At 44.9% G+C, this 19,618-nt stretch overlaps 1 protein-coding gene across 1 annotated transcript; it reads right to left on the reverse strand.

Annotated features, from left to right (window-relative positions):
- Positions 1-1,043: 1,043 nt before the first annotated feature.
- Positions 1,044-18,016, reverse strand: Nmur2 (neuromedin U receptor 2). The gene is made up of 4 exons (XM_006984886.3): positions 17,170-18,016; positions 9,881-9,965; positions 5,527-5,652; positions 1,044-3,316 (listed from the first exon to the last, which is right to left on the reverse strand). The coding sequence occupies exons 1-4, from the start codon at positions 17,869-17,871 to the stop codon at positions 3,042-3,044; spliced, it is 1,188 nt and encodes a 395-aa protein (XP_006984948.1). The 5' UTR covers positions 17,872-18,016; the 3' UTR covers positions 1,044-3,041.
- Between the last annotated feature and the right edge of the window lie 1,602 nt (positions 18,017-19,618).

Consider the following 19,618-nt stretch of genomic DNA (forward strand, 5'->3'; position numbering starts at 1 on the left):
TGGGATTGAGCGGGTAGCGATTTGGGTAAGAGCTTTATTAACCTTGTTAACGCCACGGACGCACAGATGACAGCATAGAATGTGGTCTGAGAAGAGTTATGCCCCCCCCCCCCCCGGGGGAATAGTGGAGGGTCCTTCTTATAGGTCTCAGAGGAAGGAGGAAGGTTTCACAGGGAGTATCTGGAGTAAGTAGTCGCTTGTTACTGAGCCTCCAGAGGAGGAAGGAATCTGAGACTCTGAGGATGCAGGAGAGTGGGGAGTGAGGGGAAGGTGGGGGAGTAAGGGAGGGGAGGGGAGTGAAGAGGAGGTGGGGAGTGAGGGGGAGGTGGGAAAGTGATGAGGTAGGTCATGGTGTAGTGCAGAGGAGGGGCACTTCTAGCTGAGGTATATAGGGTGGGGGATTCTTCACCTACCACACTCTTTATGATGTCCTAGAGTCTATCCGGCAACCCAATGTCTATAGGAGTGATTCTCAACCTTCCTAAGTCTGTGACCCTTTAATACAGTTCCTCATGTTATGGTCACCCCCAACCATAAAATAATTTCCATTGCTACTTCATGACTGTAATTTTGCTGCTGTTATGAATCATAATGTAAATATCTGTGTTTTTCGACGGTCTTAGGTGGCTCCTGTGAAAGGATTGTGACCCACAGGCTGAGGACTGCTGCTCTGTAGATTTCCTTGGGGAGGAATGGCCCCCACCCTCTGGAATCTGGACACTTGGTGGCAGACCCTCAGTAGGGACTCACCAGTCTTTGCAGGTGCTGTAAGAAAGGCTGCTGCAGGTGACAAGGTCAGATGGGAAAGCTCAGACCTCAGACCCCAGCCTGGGAGCCACCTCAGCACCCTGCAGGTGTTTGAGTGAGATGTGAGGACTGTTGTAGCCTGGGATACTTTGAGATTGCTTGTATAATTTCCCCAGGCGTAAGTGAGGATAAGCTCTTTGCTGTCAACTGGAGGCAGGGGTGCACAGGAATACTTTATTTCTCGGTAAGGTGGGAGAAACAGCGAGTGAAGAGAACACATGAACGTCCGTCCACAGGACAGTGTTTATTCCATTTTATTACTGAAGAATTGGTTGTCAGAGCTAGGACCTAAAATTTTCAGTGTTTATAAAACAAAACGAAGTGTTGATAAAAGATAGTCTGTCTGTTGTGAAAAATATTCAAATAAGTGTGTCCTATCAAACTTTTTAAGGTCTATCTTCAAAATGACTATTTACTAACAAACATTCTTATCTATGCCTCTATGTGATTTCGTGGTATACGGACATTGTATGTGCTTGAAAGGGTAAATGCTTTTTTTAAAAAAATAATTTTATTGTTGTGTGTGTGAAGGGGGTGCTGCCACACAAGTCATGGTGGATACATGGGGGGCGGAGAACAGCTTCAGGTGTCGGGTTTCTTCCTCAACCATTGGAACTCAGATCATCAGGCTGGCCCACGAGTGTCTTTGTCCACCGAGCCATCTCTCCAGCCCTTGCTTCTCTCTGTCCTATAGTCCCTGGCTTTCTTTGCCAGACTCGTCCATCATTCTAACTCTCTAAGTTAACAGTCTGTTTTGCACAGTGGTGAAATCAGTATATTGTAGGTATAGCCTACAATATCTATCCCATTCATAAATCAGTCAAAACTTCTAAAAATGCCCTTGCCTTGAAAATGCTTCCATCATGTTCCACAGGTAGGGGTCAGAAGTGGAGTCCACGTGGCATTCAGTCATCTACTGTGGATGGAAAAGGATAGGAAGGGATTCAAGGCTGCTTTGTCTATGATTTTGATTTGCAGGGCTTCTAGAAGATGGTATAGTTGTTAGCTTCCACACTACGGATTTATAACATCTTCAAATTTTTTTATATGAATTTGTTTAGTGTGGTGTGTGTAGGGGTGTGTGGAGAACATATGCCATAGTGCATGTTTGGAGGTCAGAAGACAGCTTGTGAAGGAGTCAGTTCTCTCCTTCCACCGTGTGAGTTTCAGGCATTGAACTCAGGTCCTCAGCCTTGGTGATGAGAACCTTTAACCCACTTATCACTGTTCCTACTTGTTAAGAAGAAAATAAGTTTGCAGCCAAGTAGAGAATATAAAAAAATCTACCGGTTTTGACAACACACCGTGTGGACTCTGTAAATACAGATGTGTGATGGGAAATAGCACTGGATCCATTGTCGTCTCCTGCACTAATGTTAATGGATGGCATCCAAAAATAATCTTTCGACTCTAGGTTAATTGTAAAATGCTGATGCTGCTTCCATGGCTTAATTAGCAGTTTTTTTCTTATTTTTCATCTAGGAACTCTAGGTTTTAAAAAAAAAATCTAGTCCATAGCATTCTTTTCAGAGTTAACCACAACTCTAAGTAGTCCATAATTACAGCATTACCAGCATTTGTTCTAAAAACAAGTCACACAGATCGCAGCAAGCTGGCAAAATGCCAGCTTATTAATAGCTCTCCACCTGCTCATGGGCCAGCTCTCCAGGGGATAAAAATTATTTAGCCCTGATTTAGAGAGCTTGTTAATTTCTGTAGCATAAATATTTCTACTATGACTGATTTCAAGTCATCGCTCATTCGATAACAAGCTTGCAAAAGTCCTAACTATTGGAGGGGTGAGCTTTAGCGAGCGGTTCTGAGCTAGTCGCTGGCTCACCACCAGTAGTTTCTTATGAGTCCTGGCTTTGGAGGTTGGGATAACTGTGCTGTGCTGCTTAGCTTCTCTGTAATGCTTCACTCTGTTAAACTCAACTGTTATGAGAGTGTCTTTAAGTAGGACTCACGTGGCATATTGCAATCACAGTTATGAAAACTCACCATACAGAAAGATGGAATGTATAAATCACCAATGTCTGCATTGTGACCTAGAATGAAGTCTGGAGTTTTACATTAATAAAAGCATGGTGTACATGGGATCTAAGAATCTTGTTATCTTCCTAATGGCACACAGGAGGCACAGGTGACAGGAAGTCCCTCCTACGGTGCTGGAGCTACAGGGATGCCAATCCACAGAATCCAGGCCTTCTGAAGTGGCCTTCTGACCACTCCCTTCATGGTACCTGCCCAGCACAACGGTCTGTGGAGAGGTGTGAGTTGTAGATGGATGACTGACAGGGGAACTGGGGGCCTGCATCCTCTGTCAACTCCACAAGGTGGCATTCTGTCAAGAAGATGATCTTCTGGGCTGGAGGTCCTGGTGGGAGATCCTGGGAATGGCACCATTTGCAGGAAGGACAGATGACATTCTGAAAGGCTGCCCGGAAGCGTCTCGACAAGAGGTTATAGATAATGGGGTTGACAGCTGAGCTCAGATAGAAGAAGACGCCTGTGAAGGAGGGATTGAAAGAAGACATGGCAGCAAGATAGGATGAAGTATAAATATTTAGCAAAGGCCTGAGAACCTCATGATTGTCTCTCTTGGAAGCAATGGGGTGTACAGGGCACTCACTGAGAATAGGAAATGTTATGAGCAGATCCACCTGTGCACTCAGGAATCAAACATAGAGCAACAGAAGAGCCATCATGCTGGGTGATGTCACTAGTGAGAGATGCTCAAATATCAGAGGAAAGAGGTTTGTTTCTTCATTGGATTTTTAGTTAAAGCTATTATTTGAAACCACAGGGTGAGGATTGGTAAATCAGCCAACATTTGATCTCTGCTAAGATTCTTCATTCTGTTGAAAACCTCTTGGAGAGAGATCATCCCTTTCCACTCCCTGCCATGTCCCTTCCCTACCCACTCCTGCTTCCCTTGATAGCTCTTCCACTGAATAATTATATTTTTCTATTTATTTTGTCTACCAGGCAGCTTGTATATTGCCTTTTCTCTGCTTGTTATAAATGCACTCTTTTCTTTAGAGATTTATTTTTTAGTTATGTAAGTGTGTGTGTGTGTGTGTGTGTGTGTGTGTGTACCTGAATCCCAGTACCCACAGAGGCCAAAGGAAGATGTCTGGCCCTCTGGCACTGGAATTACAGGCATGTAAGAAACCTGCTATGGGGTCTGGGAACTGAAGTAGAGACCTCTATAAGAGCAGTATGAGCCCTTAGCCACAGAGCCATCTCTCCAGCTCCTGTACACCATTTTTATTTCCTGTTTTGTTTCTATAAGCCAGCAATAAAGCTTAGGGGGGTTTAGGACCCCAACCCTCCTTTGTTTTGTGCCCTTAGATAAACACTGGCATATCACCTCCTTCTGGAAAATAGGGGCAGGATATTCTGGTGGGAGCTGTGTGTTGTGAAACAGCATCCTCCAGGCAAGTCATGGTCATGGCCACCGCCCTCTCAAATTGTCAGCTGTGATCACCCATTGGAGACTACACAAGAGTGTTCCCATTAACTCTGCATTACAGGGGAAGGGCTTGCCTGCCTTTCCTCAAAGATTTAGACAGTTAACAGTTGTTTGGGGAGTGACTTATGAGGCCGGGCTCCTTCCAAGGATTTATAGATAGTTAACCATTGCTGAGAAATAGTTTTTTTTTTTTTTTGGTGATATAGCTGCCCATAAATCACTCATTCCTGTTAGTAACCCCAGTGACTCATTGGTTTAACAAACTGCACTTGGATGGAATCCCTTCTTTGTGTCTATGGTCAGTGCCCTCTCTGGGACGAGGAGACATGTCTGTTCACTCCGACATGGATCAAATGCTTACCAGGACATTTTGAGAACTTCAAAGCACATCGAAAGACAGGGGATTTAGTTTTTTTCCTCTCCAAGTACTTGGAAGAATATAGCAGAGGCAGGATCCTCGGCAAAGCTAGTAACAGGGATACACAATGACATCTCCTAGGAGGACGCATTTACCAACAGTCAGACTACAGCAGTTACTCTATTATAACAGAGACTGCTGTGGCTAGGAGGGACTCAGTGGAGGTGATGACACCAGCTATACCTTGATGTGGACAGGAGAGAGTCGATGAAGAGACAGAACTTGTATTTGGGCACAAATGTTCAGAGGCAGAAATGGTGGTGTTATACAGGAAGGTCTGCAGTACAATCTTTCTCTCCCCTCCCTCCTTCCTTCTGTCCCGAGCTGTGATATCCCTAAGTTGCATACATGCATCTAACTTGCTCTATAGTCATGTCCTTGATAGTCCACAGGCCACAGAATAAGACAGTGACAACAGAAACAGCTGGGGAGAAGTGCCCTGAACCTAACGTCAGTAGGGTTCTCTAGTTTGTTGGAAAAAAACCTTGAACTTGAAATTCAATAGCTTAGACTTGAGCCCCATTTTCACTGTTTTTACAGCTTTATGCCTTTGGGTGAGTCATTTCTTCTCATGTGTTTCTTTGCTATCAATTGCTTATGATCGCCAACTACTCTCCTGCTGTAATTATTGCATTCAAGTGTGGAGTTGGGGATTTCTGTAAAGTAACCTGGAAACATTTTTAATCCCTGAATGCAATCAGCTCCCACTTTTTCGGTGACAGAAGTACAGATCCCTGTGAGCTGCTTGCATGGTGATGAATGCCTCAGGACAGAGTGAAGGAAAAGCTACCGTACAGTTATGTCCCTGAACCCACCGAGCCTTTACCTGATACCACGTGGATGAGATTGAACACAGCAGCCAGGGACTCAGTCCACTCTTCCACGAAGCTGAAGAAGAGCCGGTCCACATGGAAGGGGGTCCAGCAGATAGCAAACACAAGGACCAGGACAACTGGAAGAGGAAGTGGGAGAAGGAGTGACAGACTAGGCCAGGGAAGGGTGTGATGCTCACTCCCAGAGGTTTCCTTCTTTTATCAGGTTTTCCCTGCCACCGTGGCTAAGTGCTGAGTGCCACAGGCAAATGAGAACCCAGAGAGAAAGACTATTCAAATAAAAGAATTAATCATGGCTCTAGGATCAGTTTTCTATACAAATTGCCTAAGTTTTCTTTTAAAATTTCATTTTTTACTTGAAGTTTCTCTTTGTTTTTGAAATTTTCATAAATGCACATCATAAAATATCATCTCTACCCCTATTTTCCCACTCCAACATGCCCCCATTACAACTTCATGTCTTTTTTGTTGAGAACCCACTAAGTCCAGTTATTACTATTTGTGTATGTGTGTGCACACCACACACATACACATGTCACAACGCACATGTTAAAATCAGAGGGCAACTTCTTGAAATCAGTTCTTTCCTTCTCCTGGGTCCTGGAGGTCAAACTCAGGTTTGGCCGCAAGTGCCTCTGCCCTCTGAGCCATCTCACTGGCCCAGGATTGATTGACACTGATTGATTTCTCTCTTTCTTTTCCTTAAAAAAATTAATTTTTACTTATGTGTAGTATGTGTGCCTTGCTTATCTCTTTGTGCTCACATATCTGCAGTACCTTCTGAGGACAGAAGAGGGCCTTATAGGAGGTTGTGAGCTGCCCAGTGTGGGTGTTGGGAACCGAATGTGGGTCCTCTGCAAGCGTATCAAAGGCTCTTAACCACTGAGACATCTCCTCAAGATTTCTTGTATGTTTCTCCTTACAATATTTAAAATAGAACTGAATATATTTCAAAGTTCCCAAACCACTTGATTGTGGGAAACAAAGCATGCTCTCAGCAGATGTTTAGAGACTCATACACTGATTAGATCAGGTTGTTTTAGGGAGTTGTGGTAGTTACAGTCACAGGTTTTCAGAGAGTTCTTAGGGTTTGGGTTCCAACAGCCACCCAACCTCATCCTCTGAGGCATGGTCCCCAGTGGATGATGCTGTCTGGGGTGGATGGGTGGAAACTTGAGGAATTTAGATGGAGGAGGCAGGCGTTTGCTGTGCCTTGAAGGGAGTGTGGGGACTCTTTACTCCTTCCCTTTCTGTTTGCAGGCTGTGAAGTGAACAGCTTTGCTCCACCACAGGCCTTATTGTGATGCTCTGCCTCACTCACCACAGGCCCAAAGCTGAAGGATCAAGTGACTGAAAGCTCCAAAAAAACATTGGTAGCAATCCACTCCTAGGTAAGCTGCCTAGCCTTTGTCACAGAGACTTGATGTCTACAGCTGATGTAAAGAGGACTGCTCCTCCCTCCCTTCCTCCCTCCTTCCCTCCCTCCCTCCCTTCTTCTCTTTCTACCTCCCCTGTTGTAGTGATATTCTGCCTCACAATAGACCCAAAGCTACTTGGCCCAAGATAAATCTTTTTCGTATTGTGTGTGTCTTACGTGTCTTTGTCTTATGTGTGTGCCGGTGCGTGCGTGCGCGCGCGTGCGTGCGTGCGTGCGTGCGTGCGTGCGTGTGTGTGTGTGTGTGTGTGTGTGTGTGTGTGTGTATTGAGAAGGGCAGAGGTCAGCTTTAAGTGTCAATCCTCAGGAGGCTTACCCACTTTGTTTTGAGACAGTCTCTAATTTTCACCCTGAACTCACAATTCAGCTAGACTGCTGGCCAGCAAAGCCCAGGGATCCACCTGTGTCCACCTGCCCAGCTCTGAGATGCTCTGGAATTACAAGCACACAACACCGCGCCCAGCTTTTTGTCACACAGGTGCTGGGGATCAAACTCAAGTTCTCAAGCCTGTTTGGCAAGCATTTTACCAGCCGACCTGTCTCCTCAGCCTTCCTTCCTTCATTTTGTCATAGCAACAAGACAAAGTTGTTAACATAGTACTCTAGAGGTATTTAGGAGTTCCTTTGATGCTTTTGATTCTGTGCTGGGCTGGAACAATGACAGAACAACTGAAAATATAGTATTGATTCTGGGAGGAACAACTGAAAATATAGTATTGATTCTGGGAGGAACTGCCTGTCCTGAGTCAGAAGCACACAGAGATCCCTCTTCTGCTCATTTCCAGCCCAGGGGCAGAGATGGGTCTGACAATAGTTTCCCCTCAGGATCCCGAAGCTCTACAAGATAAACAAGCATTTTCTCTCCTAAGAAGTTGTCACATCTTTTCCTGTGGCAGCTGCGTGAGGTTTGTACCTGAGTGATCTAACAGGGGCTGAAGGAGGAGACTCGAGGGTGCTGATGAGGTAGAGCAGCCGTGAGCCGGGAACAACGTCTGAAGCTGAGAGGTGGGTACATGGTCTTCATTTTGCAACTCTGTGCTTGTGCACATTCCAGGTTTTCATAGGAAATGGCACCTTGGTTTCTTTCTGGTGTTAACATTGAGGAAAATCTGTCTGCCTGTGCAATGAACTTTCCAAAATATCCGGTTTCTTTTGAGTTTCTCCCTCAATGAAATGGCCATCAATTGCCCACTTCCGGTCTTAATTCCTGATAATAATGAAGAAAAATGCCTTACATGTTATTATTATAGCTTTTCCTCCTTTTTCTAGGACTGGGAATTGAACCCACGGCCTCACACATGCCAGGCAAGCACTCTACCACTGAGCTACTGCTCAGTCCTCTTTTTACTTTTTATTTTGAAACAGAGTCCTGTTAAGTTGCACAGGTTGGCTTTGAACCCAGCTCAGATCTGTTGTTGGTTTTTTTTTCTTTGTGTGTGTGTGTGTGTGTGTGTGTGTGTGTGTGTGTGTGTGTGTGTGTGTGTCTGATGCTATGAATTGAATTCAGGGCCTTGTACATTCAGAGCACATGCTCTACCAGAGAGCTCCACCCCAGGCGTGTTACTGAGATGCTAACAGGAGCAAACATTGATGAGATCATGATCAGAGGGAGAAGGGGAGAAGTAATGGAGACTCCCTGCTTCCCAGTCAACACAGGCCAGGTCCCACCCGAGGCCGAACCACTTCAAAGAAAATTATTATTAGAGCCAAAAGACCGGCTTCAGTGACTTCTGGTTTCTGTTCACAGAGGGCCAGCTCCCACACTCCTGTGTACATTAGCCTGAGGAGTCTTTCCTCTCTGAATGTAGGCTGTAATTTGGAAAGTTTATGATGTTTCACATACCTCACGAGTGTCTCTCCTGGAGGTCTTGTGTTGCTTTGCTTAGTTTTTTATTTTCATTTTCCCACTTGTGTGTATACACGTATGTGCATGTGTGTGCATGCATGTTTGAGTGTATGTGCGCGTGCGCGTGTGCGCAGCTGTGTGTAGACCCAAGGTTGAGTCAGGAATTGTCCTCAGTCACTCAGCCACCTTATTCATTGAGGCAGGATCTCGCAGTCAAACCAAGAGCTCACTGGTACGGCCAGTCTCCATAGCCAACTTACTCTACCAACCCCCTGTCTCTTCCTTCCGAGAGAAGAATTATAAGAGGGTGGTGACTCCCACCAGCATTTGTGTGGTCTCTGGGGAGCTGACACCCAGTGCTCACACTTGCACAGCAAGTGTTTTAGCTGCCGATCCATCTCCCCAGCCCAAGGGCTCATTTTCTTTTCTAGCATCCTTTTAGGAGAGGTTGGTCAGAGCCTGGATTTCTTAAAATATTTTGTCTCTTACAAGTATGTGTATTTCCAAAAAAAAGGTTATTTTTGCTGTTTTGTTTTTAAACAGGATAACATTTTGATACAAGGCTACATAGTGTGCTTGGTGGGATGAGGATGATTCACTCCAGAGAATTCATGACTAGTCGTTCTTAATCTGGAATTGGAAAGATCCACAGCATCTACGTGGCCATTGGGAATTCACAATCCCCTGAAGTAAGTTATAAAATATTGTGTGTGGAAGCATTTGTGAGTGCAGGATCCACCATGACCTGTATCCCATGTCTGAAGAGTGCTGGAACGCAGACAGGTTCAGAACCCACCCCCATCCCATCTTACAGAGAGAGTGGTGCTCAGGCTCAGCGTGCCAATGTGATTTATTTCATAGCGCTGGGAAGGCATCTCAGCAACTGTAACCTAGTACAAGGGTTTGAATGCTCAAAGCCAAAGATGAAACAAAACAGGCAAGCCATGGAACCTTCTGGAAACCAAGAAAAACATCTCAGCCAGCACCATTACGTCAGTGCCCAACACAAGTCCTTCGCTCTTATAAACAAAAGTGAACAAACACTGAAACAAAGCAAGCAGCTTACACAGCATCTTGGTGACTGATTTTCTGGAGGGTCTATGAATGTTCACAGTCACTTTGTCTGCCTCAAGGGACTCATCTTTCTTCAGCTGAAAGAGAAGTGGAGATCTGGTTAGGAAGAGAAGCTTGCTCCCCCACCAGGAACTTTGGAGGTATACAAACAGCACTTGAAGAAATGTTTTTAAACTTCTAAATACTTCACAGAATTTAATCTAGGACCTCCGAATTAACTGGACAGGGTTATGGGCAAGAAATAGAAAAACCAAATTTTTAATAAGTAATTCTATGCAGTTCTAGTTCTGTAGTGTGTTAATAAATGTTACACACACACACACACATACACACACGGCCAAAATGGTTAATCCTAAAGTGAACAATACCAATAAAATGCTAGCTAGGCCCTTCTATTCACTTAGTTTCTTTCATTTTTGTTAGACCCATCATTAGAGTCAAGACCCTGTGCCACATGACGAGAGATTCCAGAAAATGAAATATGATGATCTCACGAATGTTATGATCTCTGTTGTGTGTCTTAGTTACTGTTGTATTGCTGTAAAGAGACACCATAACTAAGGCAAGGCTTATAAAAGAAAGCATTTAATTGGGGGCTTGCTTACAGTTTCAGTTCATGATCATCATGGTGGGAAATACGGCAGCAAGCAGGAAGGCACAGTGTTGGAACAGTAGCTGGGAGCTTTATATCCTGATCCAAAGGCATTAGGCAGAGAGAAAGAGAGATACTGGGCCTGGTGTGGGTATTTGAAATCTCAAAGGCCACACCTCCTAATCCTTCCAAACAGTTCATTAACTGGGAACTAGACATGCAAACATATGGACATATGGGTGGCATCCTTTTCAAACCACAACATTGTGGGACTTCCAGAGTCTTGAATATGCTCATGAGCAGTGTGGATCTCCCAGAGGTTGATGCATCCCTTCCCCCACTTTCCACATTTGTGTCTCCCATGCTCGTCTCAGTTGAAAAGGGAGTCACATTTCTTTGAATAATACATTCCCAGATCTTTTCAGCAGATTTCGCCACTGTACTGACAAGCATAATTTAGGACATGCCGGTTTTCTGATTCTGCTGATAAAGCTGCACATCCCTCAGAATTTAAACATTGACACACATTTATCCTAATTGGAATATAGTGTGATCCTTACAGTAATGTAAGTTTCGAATGTCAACGTGACGTGACATGCCATCTCTATTAGCCTGTTTAAGGCCCGCCTACCCCTGTAGATGCAGCAGCTCTAGCCCTTTGTTTCCTTCTTCCTCCAAAGTCCACAAGCACCAGATAGCTGTGTTATTCATCTGGTGGTGGAGTCTTTCTCTGTTAGATCTACTTTATGTCTGTGGGGATGATGTACCAGAAGATAGGAACTCTGATGACCTGTGACCATCACACACCCAGAAGTAGGTCCAGTGTCTGTTAATTCTCTGACATCCCCCCTTATTTTCTTACCAGCAGCACCCCAACTCTCTCTTCGGCTGTTTATTCCTTTCCTACACTTAGTAGTTCGATTGGTGTGCTAGTTACTTTTCTCATTGCTATGACAACATACCTAACAAGAAGCAACTTCCTGGAGGAAGGGTTTAGGTTGACATGTAGTTTGAGGAGAGTCCATTAGGGAGAGAGAGAGAGGAGGTCACAGAGGCAGGGGCATGAAGCAGATGGTCACATTACATCCCAGTCAGGAAACAGAAGGAGGCCAATACCGTGCTGGACTCCCTTTCTCTTACATCCCCTTTTCATTCAGTCTGGAACCCCAGCATAGGGGCTGCTGCTACCACCATTCAGGGTGGATCTCCCCCCCTCAGTTACACCACTCTGGAAATGTCCTCTGGAAAATGCCCAAAGATGTGTCTCCTACGTGATTCTAAATCCAATCAAGATGACAGGGAAGATTAAGCTGAGTTAGCCCCATCTCCAGCCCCTGGTTCCATTGCCAAATAACCTAGCAGATCTGACGGTCTCATCCCCCAGTCCCAGTAGTTGGGTAACTGGAGCCAATGGGGTTTCACATACTTGCTTCTGTACTCTTGGGAATGGAAGGGACCCTTTTTTCACTGCATCTGAGGCAGGAGCTACAGTGGTCACTTGTGTGGCACCGTGAGAAAAGCACTCATAGTGCTGCTGTGTGCAGGCTTTAAGCTCCCTTGAAAGCAAAGCAAAGAACCAGAGAAGAAGCTGGGTGTTTGGTAGTTGCGTGTTTTCCTGAAGGAGCCTTCACCGAGTGCCATGTCTACTTTGTGGATTTCAGCCTAAGCCCCCTTCATGTGCCAATAGTCAAGCTGAGATTCCTTCACTAGTGGTGACATGGGTCCTGACGTATCAACTGAGGTTATCCAGTGGGAGGAAAATTCAAATTGTTCTACACAGTCTCAAGCTCCACTGAGTTATAAGGAGACATTTTCAAGTTCAAGGTAAATGAGAAATGGGTGTAATTGTGTGTGATGATGAACAGACTAAGGAACAGTGAACTTTCTGGGATGCAAGCTATCCTGAGGGAATACTTGAGAACTTGAGAGAAAGTCTTTAAAGTTGGATAACTTGGAAGATTGGCCCATTAAAGTTCACCTTGAAAGCTCCACAAATCCATATCCTATGTCTCTACAATGTACATGCTTCTTCAAATCAAGCAGTCCACAGGAACACATGGGTCTCAGTCACCGCCTGTGTGGTTACTATGTCTGCCTATCTGTTGTACTTTGTGGTGATCTCTACATAAAGCCTATGTTTTCAGAAAGTGAGAGAAGTGAGTGGTTAAAAATTACTTGAGATTTGACCTTTTAGAGTCACCTGAAACCTGAGAGGAACTGAGAGAATTCTGCACTGTTATGGAAATAAATGGGGGTTGTATGAAAGTGATAAGGTATTCCTAATATAAGCATCCCAGAGTGGAGAGGAGCATGAGGTACTCAATGAGTGGTAACTTTTTGCTATTCTGCTGGTTCTGATTATTGTTCCACATCTTCTCAAAAGACGTGATATAAATTAAAATAGCCAAGGACAGCTACTTTCATTTATGAATCTCCTTATGAGGATTATTGAGTCTCTTCTGGGAAAATGTCTGTCTTCTAACTCAGCTGTGTTGTGCTTGACAGATGTTAGCCTTTGCTTCAGCTGTCAGCTCAGCACAAACCTAGAGTCACCTGGGAAGAGGGACTAAATTCAGAGACTCACAGCCAGACATTACACAGAGAGAAAGAGAGAGACCTTGGAACACACAGCTTTAAATGGGATATCTCCATCAAATATTTTCCCCCAGAGATCAGGGAACACTGTGGAAGAGGAGAGAATGTGTAAGAGCCAGAGGGGGTGGAGGACACCAGAGACAGAAAAGGAGTGGATTAGGATGGGAGGGGAGGTGGAGAGGACCTGGTGGGGGGATAAAGGGAGGGAAAATTGTAATCAAGATATATTGAGAAATGAATCTTTTTAATAAATGGGAAAATAATAATAATAAAAATATTTTAATTCCAGTTCTAAAACTGTGACCATTGTAAGACACAGTTGTTGGTTGTCCATAATTGATTTCAGCCAATAGTTAAGAACAATAGAACTATATCGAAAGATTGGTCATTTCATGGCTGGGTTTCATAGTTCTCAGGGAAGTCTGTACTCCCATGAGGCATTTATTTAAATCAAACACCAAGCAATCATTCCATATAGATATTTTTATGAACTAGCCTCCTGGCCATTGTGGTTTGTACCAAAAGAAAACCACGTATCCATTACTGCTCACCTTGAAGTGTCTTCAGGTTATAATGGCACAACCAGCCAACTTAAGGAAGAGATGGACTAAATATGTGATATGGTAGTGTCCCATCAGGACTCACAATGGCCGACACAACAGAGTCTAAGACATCTGCTTAGTTAATATCAAATGATGCTTTAATATTAAATACTTTCATTTCACTTTAGATGCTTAGCATGGGTAGATACTCAGTCATCAGTGGGATGAACTCTGCACCCACACTCAGGGAATGACAAAAAGGGATGAGATGCTGTGGTCACTCTATAGGATGCTCCAAGGTTCAGAAGCTTAGGGCTTACTTATCTGACATCTCCAGCAGTGGAACACCAAGGTGAGGTTCATGGGACTGATCATCTTTCAGGTTATTATCTTGATGAACTGTTCATGGTGATTGTGGTGTGTGTGTGTTGTGTGTATATATATACTTGAGTATATCTGTGTGTATGTATGAATATAGGTGTAGATACGCATTGTCCTGATCTATACTTATTTGTCTGTCTTTCAACTTCTCTATCAGCTCATTTGCCCCTCCTTCCTTTCATCCATCCATCCATCCATCCATCCATCCATCCATCCATCCATCCGTCTCTCTGCCTGTCAATCTCCTCTTCTGCCTATTTGCCTGTCTAACCATCTACCCATCTATTCATTTATCTGTCTTTCAATTTGCCATTCTGCCCTTTTCTATCATCCATCCATTCATCATCTGTCTCTCTGTCCATCCATCTCTACCCATCATGTCCATCCATCCATCCATCCATCCATCCATCCATGCATCCATCCATCCACTATCTTTCTTGTTTGCAGCCTATCAGGCAGAGTTGACTTTTATGCAGTTCACACATGTCTCCTCATCAACACAAAAGTCATGTGTGAGAGAGACATGGATTAGGTTAGACTTTGCCAGTGCTTCCTCCTATGTGGCTGGGAAGCTACTCTTGGGTCATGTACTTTCCATGTCTGTGATGTTCTAAGCCTCAGGAGCATCTCTATAAAAATTCATGACCTGGAATGAGATAACAACAATGGTTGTTCAGCCTTGAACACACAAAGGGCTTCTTTTGTCCTGTGCTTACATCAGCACAGTCTTGGCTGCCTTCGGAAGGTAGTGGCAACCAGACTCAGTCACACATTTAGACTTCTCAACAGACTCAATAACTTAAATACCATTAGGGCTTGGTGTCTTTAAATCTTGACTTGGAGACAATGTTTCCAAGTCTTTTGTCTTAAGTGTAGAGAAGATGAAGCTCAGTAGCGAGGGAAGTAATTTAGCTTCATCCTCTGGCTGAATGTAGTCTGGTTTGGGAGAAATAAATGAACTAAAGGGTCCACATGCCATTATAAATTTTAGCAAAGGAAGTTACTAGAAGTCATGGCATCTACAACAGAGGAGGCAGAGCAGCTCAGGGGTCGAGGAGAGCTTCCCCAGGGCGGTGCACTTGAAGCATGACTGATAGGGTGGACCAGAGTCAAAAGACAAAGCAAGTGTGATGTTGGGTGGCAGGAACCTTCCAGGGGAAGGGTCCAAAGGTTGTGGCACCTGTGTCAATGAAAAGAGCTTGCTTCTGCAGGCCACTGGTGTAGTGACACATCAGACATTTCCTTTCCTGGTACCCTCTGGTCCACTTGCTTCTACTTCATCTTTTCTGACACAGGATGTCATCAATTGCATTACTCACACAGAGTAGGGTGGCTCTTTTCTCAGCTGCCACCAGCTTGGGACACATACACTGTGGATTCACGAGAGTAGAACAAAATGAAACTCAGGCAAAGAGCTTAGAAGACTCGGTGTTTGCTGTTAAACTTAGGCATTTCCCCCAAACTCATACAAGACAAATAGTTGTTTAGCACTGAACAAGATGATATTGTTACTAAAGTCTCGGAGTGAGATGGTCTTTTGTGATGATTAATATTTGGAAACGTATGAAAATCTTTTCCTCCGGGTTAGATACACAGGACATTCTGAAACTGTGGCACTGAGCTGGTCTGCTTTGACACAGATCTTAGAGGAAAATGCCACCACTCTCTGGTCAGATTCATTCCTGTGCCCACATGTCTATGACACTCAAATTATGTTCTTCCTACTCAAGCCTGGCCTTTCATTTTAGGGCCAGTAAATGTTAAAAAAAAAAAAAAAAAGATCCTCTCTTGGTTGATAAAAACCTTTCTCAGAGATGGACTGGGGTGGGCCCCTGCATCTGGTGCCACAGTGCCGGAGGATGTGATGGGATGTGTGTGCGTGTTTAATTCTTTCATTTATAGCTCATGTCTATCCCATTCAGTCTCTTTACCTTTTAAAAAGGAACCACAGACTGTTAGAGCCGGAAGAAGCCTTAGAAATAATGTGATGTGACCTTTTCATTCTCCAAATGGGAAAGCAATTCTGGGAGAATTGTGTGCTGCTTGCCTAAAGGCATATGTCAGCCAAGGACCTGAGAATCTAAATAACGTCATAACTGTTTACTGCGTGAACCACTTCCTAAAATGAATATAAAACTATCATTGTGAGGACTCACATCTATGAATTTGGGTACAGAATACAGTAGGAAGTATACGGATTCACTCCTACACTTCTCAAAAACAGATTCTCTCATCTAATTTGGAACCAGAGAGAACGGAAAACAATGTTTATCTCTACAAGCTTAGAGAAGGAAACTCTAATTGTAAGATACAGGGAAAACTGAGTGATTTCCCCAGAAACTCACATGCGTCTTAATCATAGCTTATACTGTTCTAACTTATGAGTTCTGTTTACTTTTCCATTCCTCAATCCCTGCCTTCTATAAAACTGTTTTCAAAGTATATGTATGTATAGTAGATATAAAATAGAGTCATATATATGTACACACATACATATATGATTTAACTTGATATTTCAGTCAAAGGGTCAGTGCACCACAAGGAAATATAGACCTTCACAGCTGTATATCTGTCTCAGACGGCTAAGCAGGAGGCCCCCACAATATCCTCAGGACAAGTAAGTTCAGCAAGACATTTCAGCACAGGCAGTGAAGTGGTGCAGGGGCAGCAAGGAGACAAGAGAATGCAGAAGAATCGCCCCAGAATGTGACCCTCTAACCCTAGATCACTTCCTGTGCACACAGTGAGGCTTCTCCTCAAGCCCCTGGAGTCAGATTGTCCCACGAGTGGTGTCTACATTGATACCCCTAGGAAGTATTCTAACACTTTCTTAGTAACACAGGTGAACAAGCATAGAGAAAATGATGGACACCAGCTAAAGAAAATAATAGAGAGTTGTGGTTTCACTCTGTTTAATTGGTGGCAATTTCCCCCCCCTGCTCAAAAGGAGACCAAACTGATTTTACTTGCGAGATATATCCTGAGGACATGTGCGGAATTTGCACACTGTTTTACATACATATAGAGATTTGCTTCTTAATTTCCCACTTAAAGTCATCCTCCGCACCCCCTTCTGATCATGTCCTTCCTTCATGCTAGGGCTTTCTTTGAACTTAAAATGGGTGAAAACAGGAGGGATGCTGCCCCAAGCCAGTCACCTTGGATACTCACTCTGAGCCCCATGAGGTAGTAGAGGATGCTGATGAGGGTCATCGGGAGGATGTAGAAGAGGAATGAGGTGGCCTGGATGATGAAGTTGTACACCCACATGGGCTTGGTGACTGTGCAGGTGGCAGAGCCGGGCACGGAGGTCCCATTGGGAAAGTGCTGGAACTTGATGCCATGGATGCTGGTGTTGGGCAAAGAAAAGATCACAGAGAAGCCCCAGACCAGGCTGAGGATCTTGAGGGCCCGGCGCCGCGTGCTCTCCAGCTTGGCTCGGAACGGGTGGACGATGGCCACATAGCGCTCTATGCTAACCGTGGTGACACTGAGAATGGAGGCAAAGCACACAGTCTCGAAGAGGGCGGTCTTGAAGTAGCAGCCCACCGGCCCAAACAGGAAGGGGTAATTGTGCCACATCTCATAGACCTCCAGAGGCATCCCAAAGAGCAGCACCAGCAGGTCTGAGACAGCCAGGCTGAAGAGGTAGTAGTTGGTGGGTGTTTTCAAGGTCTGATGTCGGAGGATCACCAGGCACACCAGAAGATTGCCCATCACCCCCACCACGAAGATCAACGCATAGGCCACAGACACTGGGAGGGAGAGGTGGCTGCGCCGGGGTCCGCAGAGGTGAGCCAGGTACTCCTCCGTGCTGTTCAGGTACTTCATGAGAGGATCGTGGATCCAGGAAGTATTTTCAAGTTTTCCCATCACTGAGGTTAAAATCCAAGGCCACAGGTGTCCTCTGATCTGAGGCTCTGTCCCAAGCCGAGCCACAAAGGGGACAATCCCGAAAGCAGAGGCTCCTGAAGAAGACCGGGTGAGACTGGGATGAGAGCATCAGCCTCCAGGGCTCTCCTCTCACACTGCTAACTCCTTTTGAGGACCACCCAAGCCCCGCCCCCGGCAGGCTGCAGGCCAATGAGTGTGTTAAGCTGCACCGTGGGAGAACCAGGCAGGTTGGTGTGCTGCTTTGTGTTTGGGGAGCCTGAGAGGAGGGACCACCCTGTGACTTGGAAGAAGCCAGAGAATCAGCTCACACTGAGTGAGCTGGGCCACCTGAGGGGCAAATACTCCCAGCAGGGCCAGCCTCAGAGTTGTGGGGCTCTGGGGAGAAACACAGGAAGGGCTGAGAAACCTGACCGCTAAGCCAGGAGTCTCCATCACTCTCTGACCCCTGTATGTCGCATCAAAGAGTGAAAGATCAATCGATTTCTCAGATTATATTATTCCTTTGGGCAATCAGGGCTCTCTGGGAAAAGCATGAGACATGTGATTTGGAGGATCTCAATGGCTGAAAATCAGCTTTTAGGTCTTTTCCTCTCCGAACAATTTCTCTCAGCAGTTCAGAAAGCAAGAGGATTTCAGGACCAGACCATTAGAAATTAGAAATTAGGAAAATTGAACTTTCAGACACTTGTCTCTCTCTCCCCTCCCCTCTCTCCTGTCTGTCTGTCTCTCTCTCTCTCTGCTTCTTCCTCTGTCTGTCTGTCCCTCCCTCCCTCTCTCTCTACGTCTCTCTCTGTTTCTGTTTCTCTCTTGTGTGTCTCTGTCTTTCTCTGTCTCTCTCTCTTTGTCTCTCTCAGGTGTGTGTCTCTGTTTCTGTCTATCTGTCTGTCTCTCGTCTCTCCTCCTACATTATTCATTTTTTTCCAGCAAACCCTTTCCTGAATTTAACTCATGCCCTATGCTGTCCTGGGCTTTGTGGAAACACAGTGCATTAGTCACTTTTCTCACTGTTTTTCACAGAACAGCCAACTGAAGCAACTTAAATGAGGGACTTATGGGGCTGGGGAGAGGGCTCAGGACTCAAGAAGCTTTTCTCCAAGCCTGGGGACCTGAGTTCAATCCTTGGAACTCACGGGGTGGAAGAAGAGAGCCAGTTCTCACAAGTTATCCTCCAACCTCTGCATGTGTGCATGACACAAATTACACACACACACACACACACACACACACACACACACACACACACACACACACACACCAAACAAGCAAATAAATAAATGCAACATTTAAAATGTGAAAAAGTAAAGAGGAAGGACTTCCTTTCAGTTTAAGAAAGGTTACAACAGTCTGCCATGGGGAAGGGAGGGCAACAGGAACAGGAGGCAGCAGGTCCATTGGAGTCCCAGTCAGAAAGCAGAGAGATGCGTGCTGGCACTCAGTTAACTCATTTTCCTTTTTATTCAGTCCAGGACCTCAACCCACTGGATGGCGCCTCCCACATTCAGGGTGGGTCTTCCCTCCCCTGTTAATCCTCTCAGGAAAGGTCCTTACAGACATGGCCAGGGATGTGTCTCCTGAGTGATTCTGAACTCAAGTCGACAGTGAAGACAACTTTGTTAGGGCTTCTGAAAATATACATGCAAATAGTAAATGGTATGTTTCTAGTAAAAAGGTATAAATAATTTGTAAAGGAAGCCAAAGAAGGCTTATTTCAGCATATGTCTTTGAG

Source organism: Peromyscus maniculatus, chromosome 8 (assembly GCF_049852395.1).
Source record: "Peromyscus maniculatus bairdii isolate BWxNUB_F1_BW_parent chromosome 8, HU_Pman_BW_mat_3.1, whole genome shotgun sequence".
Classification (NCBI taxonomy): domain Eukaryota; kingdom Metazoa; phylum Chordata; class Mammalia; order Rodentia; family Cricetidae; genus Peromyscus; species Peromyscus maniculatus.